The sequence below is a fragment of the Aspergillus novofumigatus genome (assembly GCF_002847465.1).
Source record: "Aspergillus novofumigatus IBT 16806 chromosome Unknown P174scaffold_4, whole genome shotgun sequence".
Taxonomy (NCBI): domain Eukaryota; kingdom Fungi; phylum Ascomycota; class Eurotiomycetes; order Eurotiales; family Aspergillaceae; genus Aspergillus; species Aspergillus novofumigatus.
In genome coordinates this window covers 2,058,296-2,073,913 of record NW_020194277.1, presented here as the reverse complement: position 1 = coordinate 2,073,913, position 15,618 = coordinate 2,058,296, and the positions used below count along the sequence as shown (strand labels likewise).

The window sequence follows — 15,618 nt, the reverse complement described above, 5'->3', positions numbered from 1 at the left end:
GGTTGTTGCGTTTACCCCTCAGGATCCGCGGTGAGCCAAGTCTTAGCCGTCTGCATGTCATAGAGCCACATGGCAAAACAATCAGTGCTCGTTCATGAATGCTATTCCAGACAGACAGACTCGGAGAAGAGAATGCGTCTGTCACTGATTCGTAACTGGATCCACATACACATGCATATCCTGCCGGCATCGGCATTGGTTGATTCTGGGGGATTTACCCCAGACTAATGGCATTATATGACTCTTCCAGCTATTATTTATATCGCTCATGATTGGCATTGGCATTAGCAGTGAGCAATTGAGGAATACCGAGAAAATTGAAGAAATTGAAGAATATCATGTCCCTCCGAATCATCATCGTCGGCGCCGGCCTCATCGGCCCTCGCCACGCCCAATCCGTCCTCTCCAACCCATCCACCGAGCTGGTGGCCCTCATCGACCCAGCCAGCAGCGCTGCCCTCATCGCCTCGCAGCTGCAGACAAAGCACTTCCCCTCCATCCAAGCCATGCTAGCCGCCATCCCCAAGCCCGACGCCGCCATCATCTGCACCCCAAACCACACCCACGTCCCCATCGCAACAGAGCTCCTCACGCATGGCATCCACATCCTCATCGAGAAACCCCTCAGCGACAGCCTCGAAACCGCCCAGTCGTTGCTACGTTTCGCCCGCCGCCCTGAAAACAGCCATCTGACCGTCCTCGTCGGGCACCACCGCCGCTTTAACCCTTACGTCGAGAAGACCAAGCAGATACTGGAGAGTAACTCCCTCGGCACACCCATTGCAGTCAACGGTCTCTGGACGCTCTATAAGCCTCCCTCCTACTTTGCCCCGCCGACGGATTGGCGCCGGACCTTCCCGGCTGGCGGCGTAATCCCCATTAACCTCGTCCATGATATCGACACACTGCAGTATGTCTTCGGCCCTATCACCCGCGTACACGCAGAGAAAACCCCGCGGCAACGAGCTAACCCGCCGCACGAGGTCGAAGAAGGCGCCGCCCTGATTCTGCGTTTCGCGTCGGGTGTTGTAGGCACGTTCCTCGTTTGTGACACTACACCCTCGCCGTATAACTTTGAGATGGGGACGGGGGAGAACCCGCTTATCCCTCCTCCACCATCTCCTGGTCCTCTGGAGGGAGGGGGAGGTGGCAGCAGGGCAGACTTCTACCGGATCTTTGGCTCGGAGGCGTGTCTTAGTGTGCCGGATATGACGCGGTGGAGTTATGATGGGCGGGCGGAGAAGAGTTGGACTGAGGAGTTGGTTGTGGAGAGGTTTGAAATTGACCAAAAGGCTGCGCCGTTCGATTTGCAGCTGGAGCATTTTGTGGAGGTGATAGCCGGGAGGGAGCGGCCGAGGTGTTCTGGGGAGGATGGGTTACGGGCGTTGATGGTTTGTGACGGGGTGAGGAGGGCGTTGGAGACGGGGGACGCGGTTGACTTGCCTCTGGTATAGTCTGTATATCCTAGACTGGTAAATGAAGAGCGAGTACAAAGCAGTTTGAATATTCATGCGAGCGATCTTATGTACAAACAGTGATTGCAGAAATGTCAAAATACTATACGTCTGAATGAATTGCAGACTATACATACATACACCATCTAGACCTTGGGCAAGGTCTCTGGCAAGTGCTCCACCTGCTGGTCACCCGTCTTGCTATACCCCGACTCCTCAATATCATGTCGGAACCGTTCTTCATCCTCCCGAAGTCTGGCCAGCACAACCTCATGAGCACGCCAGATCGGCTTCGACTCAAACAAGGCATCCATGCTCTCCAGCGGGATACCCTTGGTCTCCGGAATGAGGAAAAACACAAAAATGATGGACAGCACCATCAGCGAGGCAAAGAAGAACCACACGCCATACTCCATCTTGGCGAACATCTGCGGCGTAAAGCGCGAGATGAGAAAGTTCCAGAGCCAGTTGGACGCGGCCGCGCAGGCCTGTGCCAGGGAGCGCATGTTGGGCTCGAACATTTCCTACCATAGTCAGTGAAACCCTTGACGCAGGTGAATAAAGGGGACCTACCGAATTCATAACCCAAGGAGTACCGTTCCATGACGGAGTGTAAAAGACAGTGTAAAGGTAAAAGAAGAACATGGCCGCAATGCCGCCCCCGGTCATCTCCTTAGTAGGATTAGAGGCCGGGTCGGCGATCTTAATATAAGCGCCAACAATAAACAAACAGACTGATGCGCCCGCAGCCCCGATGAGCAGCAGCAGACGCCGTCCCACGCGGTCAATCAGGTAAAGGAGCCAGACAAAGGTGACCACTGTCTTGACAACTCCAAAAATACCGGTACTGAACATGCTGGTGTTTGCACCCTGGAGACCAATGCTCTTGAACACCGTGGGACTATAGTAGTTGATGGCATTGATGCCACTGCCGTTCTGCCAGAAGAAGAGCATGCTTCCCAGGAAGAGGCGATACATGACCTTCTTGTTGGTTCCAGCGGCTTTGAAGGGCTTCCAGAAGCCGAGGCCAATGGTGGCGCGCTGCTCTTCCAACGCCTGGTCAACGGCGCCAATCTCCTCCATCATGTATATGTGATCCGCAGGCAGCTGGCGGATCCAGCAGAGATTCTTGATGGCATCTTCCCGACGTCCGCGGGAGAACAGCCAACGCGGAGACTCCTTGAGGAAAACTGCACCGATGAGGAGCAGACCGGATGGGATCAACTGGACAGCAAAGGGAATGATCCACTGCTTGTGGCTGGGAGCCAGAGTTTCACTGACGCCGTACTACACGGGTTAGCATCTGAAGGTGATACATAAAAGAGGATGGCGGGCGTACATTGATCCAGAAGCCCACCAGACCACCAATCTGCCAGCCCAACTCGTACACTCCAACCAGTCGTCCTCGAATCGAGGGTGGAGCCATCTCGGAGATGTAGATGGGAGTGATATTTGAGCCCGCACCGACACCAAGACCGGCCAGAACGCGCCCTCCGTAAAGCAGGCCCAGCCCCCGATCACCGTTGGCACCAAGCATGAGACCAGCGCCAAGGGTGAAAATCGAACCGGCAAATAGCAGACCCCATTTCCTACCCCAGAAATGACCGACGGGGTAGGCGAAGAAAGCGCCGAAGAAGGCGCCGGCCTGGTAGCAGGAGACGATGTTGGCGCTCACCAGATTGACCGCCGTTTTGCTCATGGTGTTGAAACCAAACTCTTCTCTGAACGAGCTGAGGGCGAGAGTGGTTCCGATAAAGGCACTGTCATAGCCAATCATGCATGATGTGAAGGAGGCCACGGCGGCCAGCAGGTAAATCCTCCAGTTGTAAACTTGTTTTGGAGTTGGTCGATCTTCGACCAGAGCAAGGATGGACATTGTGCAATCTATGACTCTGGGTATGAGAACGTCGATTCAATGGTACTAAGGGTGACTGGAAGATGAGAAAGTTGATGGAGGCATCAACTTTATCTAAATAGCCAACCAGCCACAGCTGTGGATAAACAGTCCGAGCGACGAAAAATCTGGGGATAGAGACAGCGTGGAGATGCGGAGGCGGAGGAGTTGCTGAGAACTCTGGTTAAACCATTAAAGCGCCATAATGGTGTAGAGGGGAAGCATGCGGAAGAAAGCAGATTAAACTTTGCATCGTCTAAATGTTTAGCAATAAGAATATAGCACTCATGGCACCCTGGGACGAACTCCGATACCGCTGAGAGTAAGGGAAGCCAAGACTGCTAGAGTTCCAGCATATTCATGGATGACTCGTCTTCAACCAGGCCGAAGCGAAGATTCAGATGGATTGGTGACCAATCGCCATCTCGGTCAATGGGTCCGTGGCTGGAAAAGGGATACGCCGGCTGATATTCGGTCGTGGGAAACTGGAACGAGATTGGAATATGAGAATGTGGTTCCCCACGGGGCATCAACTATGGCGATCTGACAAACAGACTGAATATGACTCGTGAATAGTGCAAAAGTCAAGCACAAGATGCGTAGACGGAAAAGCATTCTCCCCGTGAGGACTTTGCCATTAGTATTGTTAGTGCTGAAGCCAAATTTCTAGCGTACCTTGGCACTCGGATGTTGTCCGAGAGGACCGAGAGCCAGCTGATAGATTTGTGCTGAATAGTATGGACATCATCTTGATGAGATGATGATGAGATGATCTGATAGTTAATGTTGAGAGTTATGGATGACAAAGGAGATGGTGAAATGGGAAGAAAGAAAGTGATGGAGAAAGACTGGGGATGGCTAAGCAAACATCCGAGTCACGGGCAGCTAAATGTTTCTCCGGGATGCAACTACAACTTCACTACTACAATTACGTCCTAGGTAGTATTAAGTATCAAGTTTTCTACATCATCTATCTTCAACGTGAATTACACATCAATCTCGGCCTGGATAGCGTCAAGTATCCCATTGTCCTGCAGTACCATGGCCTCCCAGATCATGGACACCGTCTCTGAACAACAACGACAACAACAACAACAACAACAACCAGAAGAACCCATCAGCATTCCCGAACACTTCGATGGAGTCGCATATCTCTACGGCCATCCTCTACTCAACTCTCTGTCTCCCCCTCTCCATCAAACAATATACCAAACTCTCGGTCTGAACTGGACCCAGATCCCTCTCTCCAGCGTCTACGGCACATCAGAAACCTACCCTCCACCATACACCCGCTCACCCCCGATCCCCAAATTCTTAGCATCGATCAAGTCCAACCCAAAGTTCGTCGGTTCCTCCGTGACAATGCCATGGAAAGTCACCATCATGCCGCATCTTGACGACCTCACCGAGGACGCCCGCCAAGCCGGCGCCTGCAACACCATCTTCCTTCGCCCTGAAGCCGACGGCTCCACCTCCTACGTCGGCACAAACACAGACTGCATCGGCATCCGCGAGGCCCTTCTCCAGAATTCCGGCGGCGAGGATGTCTTTCGCAACAAGCCCGCCCTCATCGTCGGCGGAGGCGGCACCGCCCGCACAGCCATCTACGTGATGCGCAGGTGGCTCGGCTGCAGCACGATCTACGTTGTTAACCGTGATGCGGCTGAAGTAGCTGCCATTCTGGACGAAGATAACCAGCGCAACCCCAGCCCGAACAAGGCTCCGCTCGTCCATGTGACGGACCCCGCGGTGGCTGCTCGTCTGGAGCCTCCAGCAGTCATTGTCTCGGGGATTCCCAATTACCCTCCCAAGACGCCGAGCGAGATGCAAGCTAGGGAAGTACTGCGGGTGTTTTTAGGCCAGACCTCTGCGACGATGTCTGACTCCCAAGGCGTGATTCTGGAGATGTGCTATCACCCTGTGCCGTGGACGGAGATTGCGCAACTGGCCTCGACGGCTGGGTGGAAGGTGATTCTTGGTTCGGAGGCGTTGATCTGGCAGGGCTTGGAGCAGGCAAGGCTGTGGACGGGTAGGGACGTGGTTTCTGAGCCTGGGCTGGTGGAGAAGGTCAAGGAGGTGGTGGGCAAGTTGATTGCTGAACGGGTGCCGTCAAAATCAAATTTATAGTCTGCATGTATAAAAAAGATGGCTGTACATAGACTCTCCCTAGACGAATACATTCATGCAGCTCTATGCACCAGGTCGTGTATAATCCAACTCCCTCACGCGCTTCCACACCTCCCTCACAGTCCTCTCCTGCGTCTGTCTCCCCGTCTCGGTTTCGGACGGCCCAGCCGGCCGAACAGCCAGATACAACCGACTCCCCAATCCCACCTCCTCAATCGGATCCGTCTGGGGGTTCGCCGGCGGATTCGCCGTCGTGACCAGCCCCCGGCCTCTAGCATAATCGCAATACCGGCAGCTACATCCCTGCCACATCCCTCAAAATCAGCCTGTATCTTCTTCATAAGTGAAAATTTCAGGGGATATACCACTCCCAACACCCCCCTCCCACCAAATATCCACCGCCCCCATAGCCGTATACGCCAGATCCAACGCTGCACTCCCCAGACTCCTTACCCCGTGTACCATTCCCCCACTTTCCGCCGCCATACTCACAAAGCTCTCCACCTTGCGGGATAGATTTCCCCCAGGGATATCCCGTCTATCCTTGCCCCACTCACAGGCAAAGATACACCCCCTCGGCGACGTGGCTGGCATCGGGGGGATGGGGTTACGGCGTAGCGGCAGTCGGCGCGAGCCACGGGGGTCATTTAACCAGGCGCCGCGGTTGACACAAGAAGAGAAGAGCTGGTTCGTGGCGGGGGCATAAATGACACCGATGACTGGGCGGTGGGACACCAGGAACCCGATCGAGACGCAGAACATGGGGAAGAGGTGTGTGAAGTTGACGGTTCCTTTCAGCTTAGCTTAGCATCTACCTTGTCTATCGGTGAGTAATGTTGAGGAGGGATACCGTCTAGAGGGTCGATGCACCATGTTGGATGTGCGTCGATTAGGTATGAGCGGGATTCACCCTGTGCGTAGGTTTCTTCGCCGAGGAATCTGGTTGTTGGACTGTTAGTATGCGCTTGGTAGGGGTGCAGTGCAGTCTTGCAGGTGACTGGACGGACTTGTGCTCTGGGTATCTCTCTTGAATTGCGGTTTTGATGAATGTTTCCACGTCTAGGGTAACTTAGTTACTGTCTTTCTTTGGTAGATGTGGTGGATGTGGTAGAAGGGTATACCCTCGTCTGTTTGCGTGACGATGTCAACTGCGTTGTCCTTCTCTGTGTATGCGGTATGTCCATCGCCTGCGATCTGCCTATCGAGGCGCTCGAGGAGAAGATCGCCGGCCTTTCGACCGAGATCGACTGCAAAGGCGTAGATTTCGTCTAGTTGCGCTTGGGTAAATTCTATAGCCATTTTGTTGAAGGTCCTCTATGAAGTATGGACTGTGTATGTAGATTGGGAAGATAGATGAGTCAAGAGAGATCGCAAGCCAATGGACTGGGATGTCATGTCCTCAAGGAACCCAGAAACCCGTGAGTAACCGCTCCGGGTATTTTGCATTGCGAGAACCATACTAGGGAGTACAGTAATCGATGGGTCGAGATTGTATCCATAACATAGACCTCAGGTGGCCGCTCATGGACAGGCTACGAGGCCAAAGCCACTCTTGACCTTAGCATCTGAAGAGTTACGCCAATGGCACAATGAAGAGTCAATAAAAAAAATTTAGTTTCTCTTCACGAAGTAATACAGGAATCGTATACAATCTCATAATTCTCATCTATCAGCGATTCAGTGTAGACCGGGGGGCAGTGGATACTCCGCGCGGCCTGTATTCCTCTCCGGCAAAGTGCTCTTCCCCGGCCTTTCAGTTTCCCCGTACCCTTATAGCCACCCCGCATTGATGGCAATACTCTACGGTGTAGTCTCGGGATGTTTACAACAGACCGAATAGACTTATCCATGTGCAGGCATAAGACGGCGACCTCATAGACTGTAGATCTCACTTCCCTGCAACCACTACAACTCAGACTGTTCGGTCCACCATCTAACATCAACTCAACATGGGCAAATCAATCCTCCTCATCAACGGCCCCAACCTCAACCTCCTCGGCACCCGCGAGCCCCAGATCTACGGCAATACAAACCTCGCCGACGTCGAAGCCTCCTGCAAAGCCCACGCCGAGTCAATGGGCGCCACCCTGGCCACCTTCCAGTCAAATCACGAGGGCGCAATCATTGATCGCATCCAGGCCGCCCGCGGGACCGTCGACGGCATCATCATCAACCCCGGTGCCTTCACGCATACCTCTGTGGCAATCCGGGATGCGCTGCTCGGCGTTGGGATCCCCTTCATCGAGCTGCATGTGAGCAATGTGCATGCCCGCGAGCCCTGGAGGCACCATAGCTATTTTAGTGATAAGGCGGCGGGGATTATCGTTGGATTAGGGGTGTATGGGTACAAGGTTGCCGTTGAACACGTGGCGTTGAACTTTAAGGAGAGGGCGGTGTTGTAGTCGGCGTTGGGTAATCTCTTCGTATACCCTATGTACATCCATAGCAATGAACACCAAGCGTCAAGCTAAGTGCAGCCATATAACTGACTTCTGTCATCGTTTCGGCTGTCGTTCTCGGTGTATGACCGCAGAACCCTCGGAAAGTTGCTGCGTCTGTGCCAGAAGAAAAGGCTCTTGACTGGAGTACGAGTATAGATCCGAAAGCCCGGCATCAGGGACAAACCCCAGGTTCTGCATAAACTCGGGCTGATTGTCACCCCTGTCCAGTCATCAGCCGTCAGTCAGCAGTCGACAAGAAGAATAATGTTACTCACTTCTCGGTACCGTCCAACGAGGCCAGCTCGTCAAATAATGCATCAAGGTCAGGCGCGATTCGCGGTCGGCGTAATGATGCATATCCTTCAATATCAATAAATGTCCCGAGGTGCAGATTCGGATCGCTATATGTCTGCTGGTACTGGGGCGTGTTTACGGGAAAGGGCGATGGTATGTCGGGTATTGTACTTCGGTCATTGATGAGTTTCGGAGCGGAGGAGTTCAAGGAGTGAGGTCTCAGGGTAGTGGAGTTCTGTAGCTGGGAAGCATGGTTCGAATGTCCGGCGGCTCCCCTGGCCGAAGGTGTCGGTAGAGACAGAGCAACGTTGTCTTCATTCGGCGTCCTTGTCCAGGGGCTTGTCAAGAACGAGTCCGGTGTAGAGAATATAGCTCGCATCTCTTGTTGTCCACTACCGTGCAATGGCTGCAAGGCAGTATGGCCGGTCATACTGTCCGATGACAGATGTCGAGCAGATGCATCAACGTGATGTACATGACTTAACCGGTCCGCTGGCGTCGGCACGAATGCATCTTCCGCTCTCAGTGAGAGACCAGCTCCCTCTCCATCGCTGTCTTGCAACCATACCGTAGAAAGGTGCGAGGAATACGCTTCAAGTTTGTTCTTGAGGCCAAGATCAAGTTCGAACACCCCCGGTGCGCCCTGTCCCTCCCCTGGGGAGATACCAAACGTCAAAAGCATTCCAAAGATTGGACTTGTCGCCGCCAGGCTATAAGTTTCCATGTACTTTTGCAACAGCAGCAGGAGCCTCTTTAAGCTCTCAATCGCACGATTCTTTCTCGTGTCTGACATGTGTTTATCACTCTGGCGTAGAGTATCCAAAGATAAAGCGGTGACGCTACTTTCAAACATCATTTCCAGTCCAAATATGTGAGGCGAGGCAAGCCTTGTAGGACTTTGCAAGTCGACCCGGTAGCTTTTAGGGAGGGCCGACACCCAATGTTGTAACTGTCGTTCCAGCGCCTCGAGTTGTGGTGCCGGATTGTTCTCCAATTGCTTTGTGCAACAAGCCTCGTTCAAGATGCACATCAAAGAGATCAGCCGGTTGAATGTGCTGAGGGCATGAAGGGGTCCACGGTGAGAAGGACCACGCGACGATTCTGGGGGTCGCAGGCCGGTCTGATCTTCCCAAGGATGCCATTCCTCCAGACCATCCTCATTGATCGGGCCGGTTTTCACGAGATCTTCTTTGCGTAGCGATGGTACCTGACCAGTCTTGATGGCTACCAGCGTCTCCAGTACGAAACAGCCTAAAAAGACGTGTTTTGACCGTGTCGAGCCCTTCTCATTTCCAGTCATGCCAGTCAGTGGAGAACCCAAACCCAGCCACCGTGCAATTCGAACTGCTTGCCCTACCAGCACCCACGCAGCTTTCCATTCCTGTTGTCCGAGTCTAACCAAGGACAGAATCAGCAGAGCCTGCACATGCCCAATTTCGTGAATGCCCTTCTCGGCGGGTATCAATGCTCTTGCCGTGGCGTATAGCTGATTAGAGCGTGGCCGGTTTGGAGAAGCTCCCATCTGACGTGTGGCCGCGATCGACCTCTCTTGCATGGATGCTAGAGTCAAAACCGCCCAAAGGGCAGCGCAGTCCCCGGACCCTGTCGTCCGAGGCGAAATTTGCGCATTATCTTCAGACTGACGGAATGCCGTTCGAAGTATATCATGCTTCTCGAGAATGGGAAACCAACACTGTGTGTAAGAAAAGTAGACATCAAGCAGCGTCCACACATTGGAGGGAAGTCGAGGGAGGGTTGAAGATTGTGATTGTACAAAAGGCTGCGACAGAACGCTCCCTGTAGAGGTGCCAATGGTATCTGAACGGAGGACTGTCTGAGTGCTGCTGTCTTTTGTAGTACGAAGCGGTAGATGTCTGGGATTGGCTCCATGTGACGGCATTTCGGAAGGAGATAGACCAGCAGTCTGTGATTGGCGTGCATCCGTGGCACCTTCAGGTAGCTGCCACTCGAGCGTGTCCGAGGAGAGTATACTGCTCCCCCCAGCTTCCGGAGAATCCGTCTCCCCGGGCCCTCGAATGGCCTTGTCCTGTTCCTCCTCCGGCTGGTCCAATAAAGTCAACATGCGCTCTATGTCCTTGAGGACGGCGCTATTCTTCCAGGATGAAACAAGATCATCGGAACCCTCCGCCTCTTTGCCCATAGTAGCCAGGTGACTCGGCATATTGGCTGCCCTGAGCAAGGCGCGGACCACCTCCTCGCTCCCCTTTATCTTACAAAAGACAAGTCCCCACAGCAACTCCAACGTGCGAATGTATCCGGTCGGCAAGCCTCGCTTCTTGGGGTTGGTCTTATAAGTGCAAGGTCGACATAATGATGCGCAAGTCGAGCAGACCGGCTGCACCCCATCGCATTTATCCTTCTTGGAGCGACAGCTGTCGCAGGCACGCGACACTCGCTGCCGCTTAGATTGTGTGGAATTGTCGTCAACAGGCATGCGTCTGGCATCTTCGTCGGTGTCGGTCAATCGCCGTTTCGACCCGCTACCGGCCCCTGGGGCTTGGCGCATATCGTTGCTCATGATTTTCTGTACAACGGGCCACCAGAGCGTTCTGGACGCATGGTCATGTTTGGCCCGTTATGACCGAGATAAACGCTTTGTCGCACGTTGATGTCAATTAGTCGACCTGGTGTCTTTGTCGCTCGAGTATCGGAAATAGGCCCAGAAACTAGTCTTGTTAAAAGGCAAGCTCTCCTGCTCAGACAGAGACCGCAGACGGAGCTAAAACCAACTGAAGATAGAACGCGTGGTATCAGAGATCTGTGTCTCTTTTTGCCAGGGCGGAGAAGAGAAACTCGAAAAGGAGCCTTTTTTTGCTGGGAGGCTTCGGGGAGAACCACAAACTGCTTATCCGCGGCTGCACTGCTGCTAGGCCTTGCTCATACGTGCTCGATTTGATGTCAGGCTAGTAAAACGGCAAGAAATAGTACAGTCGAATTAATTGCAGTGATCGCCTGCTGATTGAACAAATTAGCAAATGCGATCCCGAATTCTGGGGTGATGGCCCCAGGCATCAATTACCGACGCCTTCGATCCCCGCGGGGTAAATTACGTAAGTGACAGTATCATGCGCGGCAGAGTGTTTGTCCGCTGTGCCTCAGGCCACCAGGCGCGAAAGGGTCGGTCTTCCCCGCGGGCCACGAAGAATTGAGGACAATCCGAAGCTGTCCTGACTATCCCCCAAAGCCTGGACTATTCTCTGGCCGTTCAACTCCCCTTCTTGGATTCATGAGGCGCACAATCTGGTCGAATTTGATTGGTGTGTCTGTCATATCGATGCATACATTGGTTCTTTCTTCCTGACTGCTCACATTGAATAAGCAGCTTCTTTCAATATGTGCAGCTTTGGAGTCTCCGAATGTTCATGATCCTCAAATCCAAGATTACTTTCAAACGACATGTCGATCCTAGCGAGGCCGGCAAAGCGCAAGTTGGATGAGGTGGAGGGGATTGAGGCACAGAATAGACATCTTTCTGCTCGGGGCAGTCGCAACCATGGCATCGTCTCTGACGCGATCCAACCTTCAATCCTCGCATCTGAACGTGATGCTGCTCTTCCTAGGCCCGAGTCTTGTGCGAGGTACGAACAGTCGGATACGTGTGGCGAACATCGTTGGTACTCAACCCCTCCGCGCACGTTGAACTCGAATCGTGCATCTCCCACACGCCTCGAAAGTCCTGCGCAAACACAGAGGGTTTTCTCTTCTAATGCGTCGATTGTATTGATTGGTATCCGTGGTACTGGAAAATCCAGTCTCGCTGTAATTCTCGCCGCGACCTCGGGAAAGCGAATGATCGATGCGGATCAGTATTTCCAGCAGGTGACGGGACGTTCCCGGGCTGCATTCAAGAAGGAATATGATCTCACCGAGTATCGTCAACAAGAGGCGCGAGTTATGGAGTCGATGCTTGCAGAACACAAAGAGGGGTGCGTCATTGCGTGTGGACCCGGATCCATGGAGCGCAGTGGGCAACAATTGCTGCGAGAATACGCGAAGACGCATCCTGTCATTCACATTATTCGAGATCCCGAAAGCATTCAGTCGTATTTGAAAGCCTGGGATACGATCAAAGTCCGCCGGTTTCTGGAGCTTTCGGGCCCGGTATATCGGGCTTGTTCCAACCTGGAGTTCTTCAATGTCTCCGAGAAGGGTTTCACTGATTACGCGGGAAAAGACAACCATAACCCCTCGCCTTTGGAGCTGGAACTAGATCAGCGATCTCAAGCCTCCACTCCCTTCCTGACTCTCAAGCGGTTACAGCGCGATTTCTTGAAATTTGTTGCCTTTGCAACGGGGGACCATACCATCCTGAGTGGTCAGCAAGCATCGTTCCCATTGTCGATGCAGCCGGTTGAGTCTCGTATGTTCACCTACGCTGTGACTGTGCCAATATCATCCTTGTTTGAGCGCGAACTAGACATCGAAGACCTGGAATCCACCGCCGATGCGTTTGAGCTCAAGGTGGATATAACGGAAGCTTCTTCCGACGGCCAGGGCATTGACTCGGCTCTGGCAGACAAAATAAGTCAAGCTGTGGCGACTATCCGGCGCAATATAGTCATTCCCCTGATATACCATGTCGAAAGTAGTTTAACCCCTGTAGGTTCTCCTGCGCAACACAACGGGCCCTTACGCCGCTCGGATGATGCATACCTGAATCTGATCAAACACGGGTTACGGCTAGCTCCTGAGTACTTGACTGTCGATCTCTCCTACAGCGATGATATTTTATCACCGGTCATTGCTTCCAAGGGCACGAGCAAAGTGATCGGGCATTTCGCATGGTCCCATCCTTGCCCAAGAGGTTGGGAGGATGCGGAACCACTGGCAATGTACGAACGAGCCAGGCGGCTAGGATGCGATGTGGTTCGATTGACGCAGCCGGCAACGACAATCGAGGATAATTTCGCTGTTGAAAGATTTCGTCACCATGTCAGAGGTCTTCCGTGGCAGCTACCCGTGATAGCCTTCAATACCACCCCTCTGGGCAGAATGTCGAGCTGCTTCAACCCCGTCCTCACATCCGTGACACCTCCACCACTGTTACCAGAGATGCAGTCCAAGTCATTACCCTGTCTCACCTTGCGTGAGGCGCAAGAAGCACTCTACGCCTCGTTCGCTCTGGATCCGATGCAGTTCTTTGTTTTCGGGGCAAACGTCACATACAGTTTGTCCCCCGCGATGCACAATGCAGCCTTCAAAGCATGTGGCATACCGCATAAATATACTATTTATCAGTCGCCTTCCCTGCGAGGTTTGAATGAATTGGTCGAGAACCCTTATTTCGGCGGGACAAGTGTCAGTCTGCCCTACAAGACAGAAGTCATTCCCCTTCTCCACTCCATGTCACCCCATGCTCGGGCTATCGGAGCTGTGAACACGTTGATACCCATCCGGAAGTTCCCTGATGGCATTGACACCGCTATTGAGTCTTCGCTTTATCTTGAGAAGAGCCGGGCCGGTCCCACCAAGGCGTTGCACGGAGATAACACCGACTGGATCGGAATAGGAAATTGCTTCCGAAGAGGTTTATCGCCCGCCAATGCCATCCGTCCTTCGTCCACAGGTTTGGTTATTGGAGCCGGCGGTATGGCTCGGGCGGCGGTGTACTCCATGATACACCTGGGGGTGCAAAACATCTTCATCTACAATCGTACCATGGCCAACGCAGAGAAGTTGGCTCACCACTACAACCGACAGAATCTTCTGGCGCACGGATGGGGAGGCCCGAGTTCTCGCCCGAAAGTCCACATCCTGCAGTCTTTGCAAGATAACTGGCCTGCCGATTACAAGCCACCCACCGTCATTTGCAGCTGCATACCTGCTCATAGTATCGGGGGAGTGCCAGCTCCCAACTTTCAGGTACCTTCTCAGTGGCTGGGGAGTCCTACAGGCGGCGTAGTAGTGGAGGTAAGTTCGAAATATCGCTTCAAAAGGACGAAGACTAAAATGTCATTCAGCTGGCCTACAAACCTCTCAATACGCCAATCATGAAGCAAATGCGCGCTCTCTCCCATCGCGGCTGGGTTGCACTTGATGGACTCGATGTTCTCCCTGAGCAGGGATTTGCGCAATTTGAGCTCTTCACAGGTCGCCGTGCTCCGCGGCGAGTAATGCGCAGGATCGTGTTGCAGGAATACCAGGAAGTGGAGGGACAAGAGGAGCAAAGCGCTATCCAAAGTAGACTCGAAAATCTAGATGGACAGCCTACTTGATCCAGTCCCTTCAACAATTACCACAATACTCTGAGCAGCCTCCGTGAGGGAGCGATCTGACCGAGACTTCGAGCCATTGGCCACTTCAATCTACAAGACTTTACGGTGTTTCATTCGGACAGTACACGACAGTCCCAAAATCGGAGAACGGTCTACGGCCAAGCATCTCACTTGTCTCAATCAGGGCAGGTCTGAAAGGGAGATGCATCATCATCAAGGCTTATCTGCACGTACTTCTTCTAAGTCAAGCCAAACGATGAGTATGAGGCCAGAGGCACGGCTGCAAGCAAATCGACGTATCATTAGCTTCGTAGCGGTTATCCTATCATTCACAATCAGAGTCAATTTTCGACAACTTGAGAACATCCTCCTTATCAAATCCCGACACCATCTTAACAGAGACGACCTCGTCAAAGTCACACTCTCAGTTCTTCAGAGCAACCGGCAGTAGTCCGGGTCGAGCCACCAGCACAAAATTCGCACAACTCAACCTCTCATGATCCGACATCCGATGCACGACAATCGACCGATTCCCGAAATACGCAGGCTCACCCGGCTTCGTCGATAGGTAGAGGTCATTGTACCGCGCTTCAAATCCCTGATGATCCGCCGTGACGATGGGTCCGTGTTTCCCGCTCAAGTCGCCGATCTGGCAAGTCTGCGGGCTCGTCATGTTGCAGGCGGCCTTGTCTCCGCGCCCGTACGGGTCGAAGGGATTACCGGTTCGGTAGCAGTTGCCGTCGGCGGGGACGGTGCCCTCGTGGATGTAGTATGCTGCGCAGGTTGTCAGTCAATGCAAGGAGCGAGGAAGGGAGGACACTACGTACCTAGAGCTTCATTGTCGGGGATACCCCAGAAGTCGGCGTGGACTTTGACGCCGTCTCCGTCTCGGGGTGCGAAGAGAGTGATCCAGCCGCGCAGGGTCGTGTTCTGCCTATGTGGGAGAGTGGCCTCGTACAGAACGTCGCCGGTGTCATTGTCATTCGTCACGACGGGAGCAAAGGTGCCGTTCGGAGAGACGGCCACGGCAGTTGATGAGACGCTGAGTCCCAGAAGAACAAGTGTTGTAAGAATAGACTGCATGTTGTCGTCTGACAAGCAATCAGATTTCCTGATTGAATAATATTAATTTCAGGGTTGTCCCTGGTTCCTATCCTACAAGGGCGACGGGA

At 53.2% G+C, this 15,618-nt stretch overlaps 8 protein-coding genes across 8 annotated transcripts; 4 read left to right on the top strand and 4 right to left on the bottom strand.

Moving 5' to 3' along the window:
* Positions 1–150: 150 nt before the first annotated feature.
* On the top strand, positions 151–1,476 carry P174DRAFT_485877 (Gfo/Idh/MocA family protein). Its single transcript, XM_024830773.1, has one exon. The coding sequence runs from the start codon at positions 339–341 to the stop codon at positions 1,452–1,454; it is 1,116 nt and encodes a 371-aa protein (XP_024682810.1). The 5' UTR covers positions 151–338; the 3' UTR covers positions 1,455–1,476.
* Positions 1,477–1,511: 35 nt separating this feature from the next.
* P174DRAFT_451118 (sugar porter family MFS transporter) lies at positions 1,512–3,642 on the bottom strand. The gene is made up of 3 exons (XM_024828991.1): positions 2,794–3,642; positions 2,028–2,741; positions 1,512–1,978 (listed from the first exon to the last, which is right to left on the bottom strand). The coding sequence occupies exons 1-3, from the start codon at positions 3,328–3,330 to the stop codon at positions 1,601–1,603; spliced, it is 1,629 nt and encodes a 542-aa protein (XP_024682809.1). The 5' UTR covers positions 3,331–3,642; the 3' UTR covers positions 1,512–1,600.
* A 747-nt stretch (positions 3,643–4,389) lies between these two features.
* Positions 4,390–5,475, top strand: P174DRAFT_512407 (shikimate dehydrogenase family protein; the record flags this gene model as incomplete). The annotated part of the gene is made up of 1 exon (XM_024831872.1): positions 4,390–5,475. The coding sequence occupies one exon, from the start codon at positions 4,390–4,392 to the stop codon at positions 5,473–5,475; it is 1,086 nt and encodes a 361-aa protein (XP_024682808.1).
* A 63-nt stretch (positions 5,476–5,538) lies between these two features.
* Positions 5,539–6,807, bottom strand: P174DRAFT_512406 (inositol monophosphatase family protein; the record flags this gene model as incomplete). Its single annotated transcript, XM_024831871.1, has 6 exons — positions 6,597–6,807; positions 6,483–6,534; positions 6,326–6,414; positions 5,864–6,266; positions 5,765–5,778; positions 5,539–5,744 (listed from the first exon to the last, which is right to left on the bottom strand). Exons 1-6 carry the CDS (start codon positions 6,772–6,774, stop codon positions 5,539–5,541), a joined length of 942 nt encoding a protein of 313 aa, XP_024682807.1. The 5' UTR covers positions 6,775–6,807.
* Positions 6,808–7,424: 617 nt separating this feature from the next.
* On the top strand, positions 7,425–7,877 carry P174DRAFT_370107 (type II 3-dehydroquinate dehydratase; the record flags this gene model as incomplete). Its single annotated transcript, XM_024822311.1, has 1 exon — positions 7,425–7,877. One exon carries the CDS (start codon positions 7,425–7,427, stop codon positions 7,875–7,877), a length of 453 nt encoding a protein of 150 aa, XP_024682806.1.
* Positions 7,878–7,970: 93 nt separating this feature from the next.
* Positions 7,971–10,749, bottom strand: P174DRAFT_370947 (putative C6 transcription factor QutA; the record flags this gene model as incomplete). The annotated part of the gene is made up of 2 exons (XM_024822356.1): positions 7,971–8,136; positions 8,192–10,749. The coding sequence occupies 2 exons, from the start codon at positions 10,747–10,749 to the stop codon at positions 7,971–7,973; spliced, it is 2,724 nt and encodes a 907-aa protein (XP_024682805.1).
* An 878-nt stretch (positions 10,750–11,627) lies between these two features.
* Positions 11,628–14,446, top strand: P174DRAFT_420767 (putative quinate pathway repressor protein QutR; the record flags this gene model as incomplete). The annotated part of the gene is made up of 2 exons (XM_024824894.1): positions 11,628–14,141; positions 14,192–14,446. 2 exons carry the CDS (start codon positions 11,628–11,630, stop codon positions 14,444–14,446), a joined length of 2,769 nt encoding a protein of 922 aa, XP_024682804.1.
* Positions 14,447–14,870: 424 nt separating this feature from the next.
* Positions 14,871–15,529, bottom strand: P174DRAFT_389353 (putative cytosolic Cu/Zn superoxide dismutase; the record flags this gene model as incomplete). Its single annotated transcript, XM_024823442.1, has 2 exons — positions 14,871–15,220; positions 15,274–15,529. 2 exons carry the CDS (start codon positions 15,527–15,529, stop codon positions 14,871–14,873), a joined length of 606 nt encoding a protein of 201 aa, XP_024682803.1.
* Positions 15,530–15,618: the final 89 nt, after the last annotated feature.

Excerpts from the sequence above, each read along its gene's own strand:
- P174DRAFT_485877 (XM_024830773.1), top strand. The coding sequence starts at position 339 with ATGTCCCTCCGAATCATCATCGTCGGCGCCGGCCTCATCGGCCCTCGC.
- P174DRAFT_451118 (XM_024828991.1), bottom strand. The coding sequence starts at position 3,330 with ATGTCCATCCTTGCTCTGGTCGAAGATCGACCAACTCCAAAACAAGTT. Across the intron at positions 2,742-2,793 it reads TGGTGGGCTTCTGGATCAAT|TACGGCGTCAGTGAAACTCT; the intron begins GTACGCCCGCCA and ends TAACCCGTGTAG. Across the intron at positions 1,979-2,027 it reads CTCCTTGGGTTATGAATTCG|GAAATGTTCGAGCCCAACAT; the intron begins GTAGGTCCCCTT and ends TGACTATGGTAG.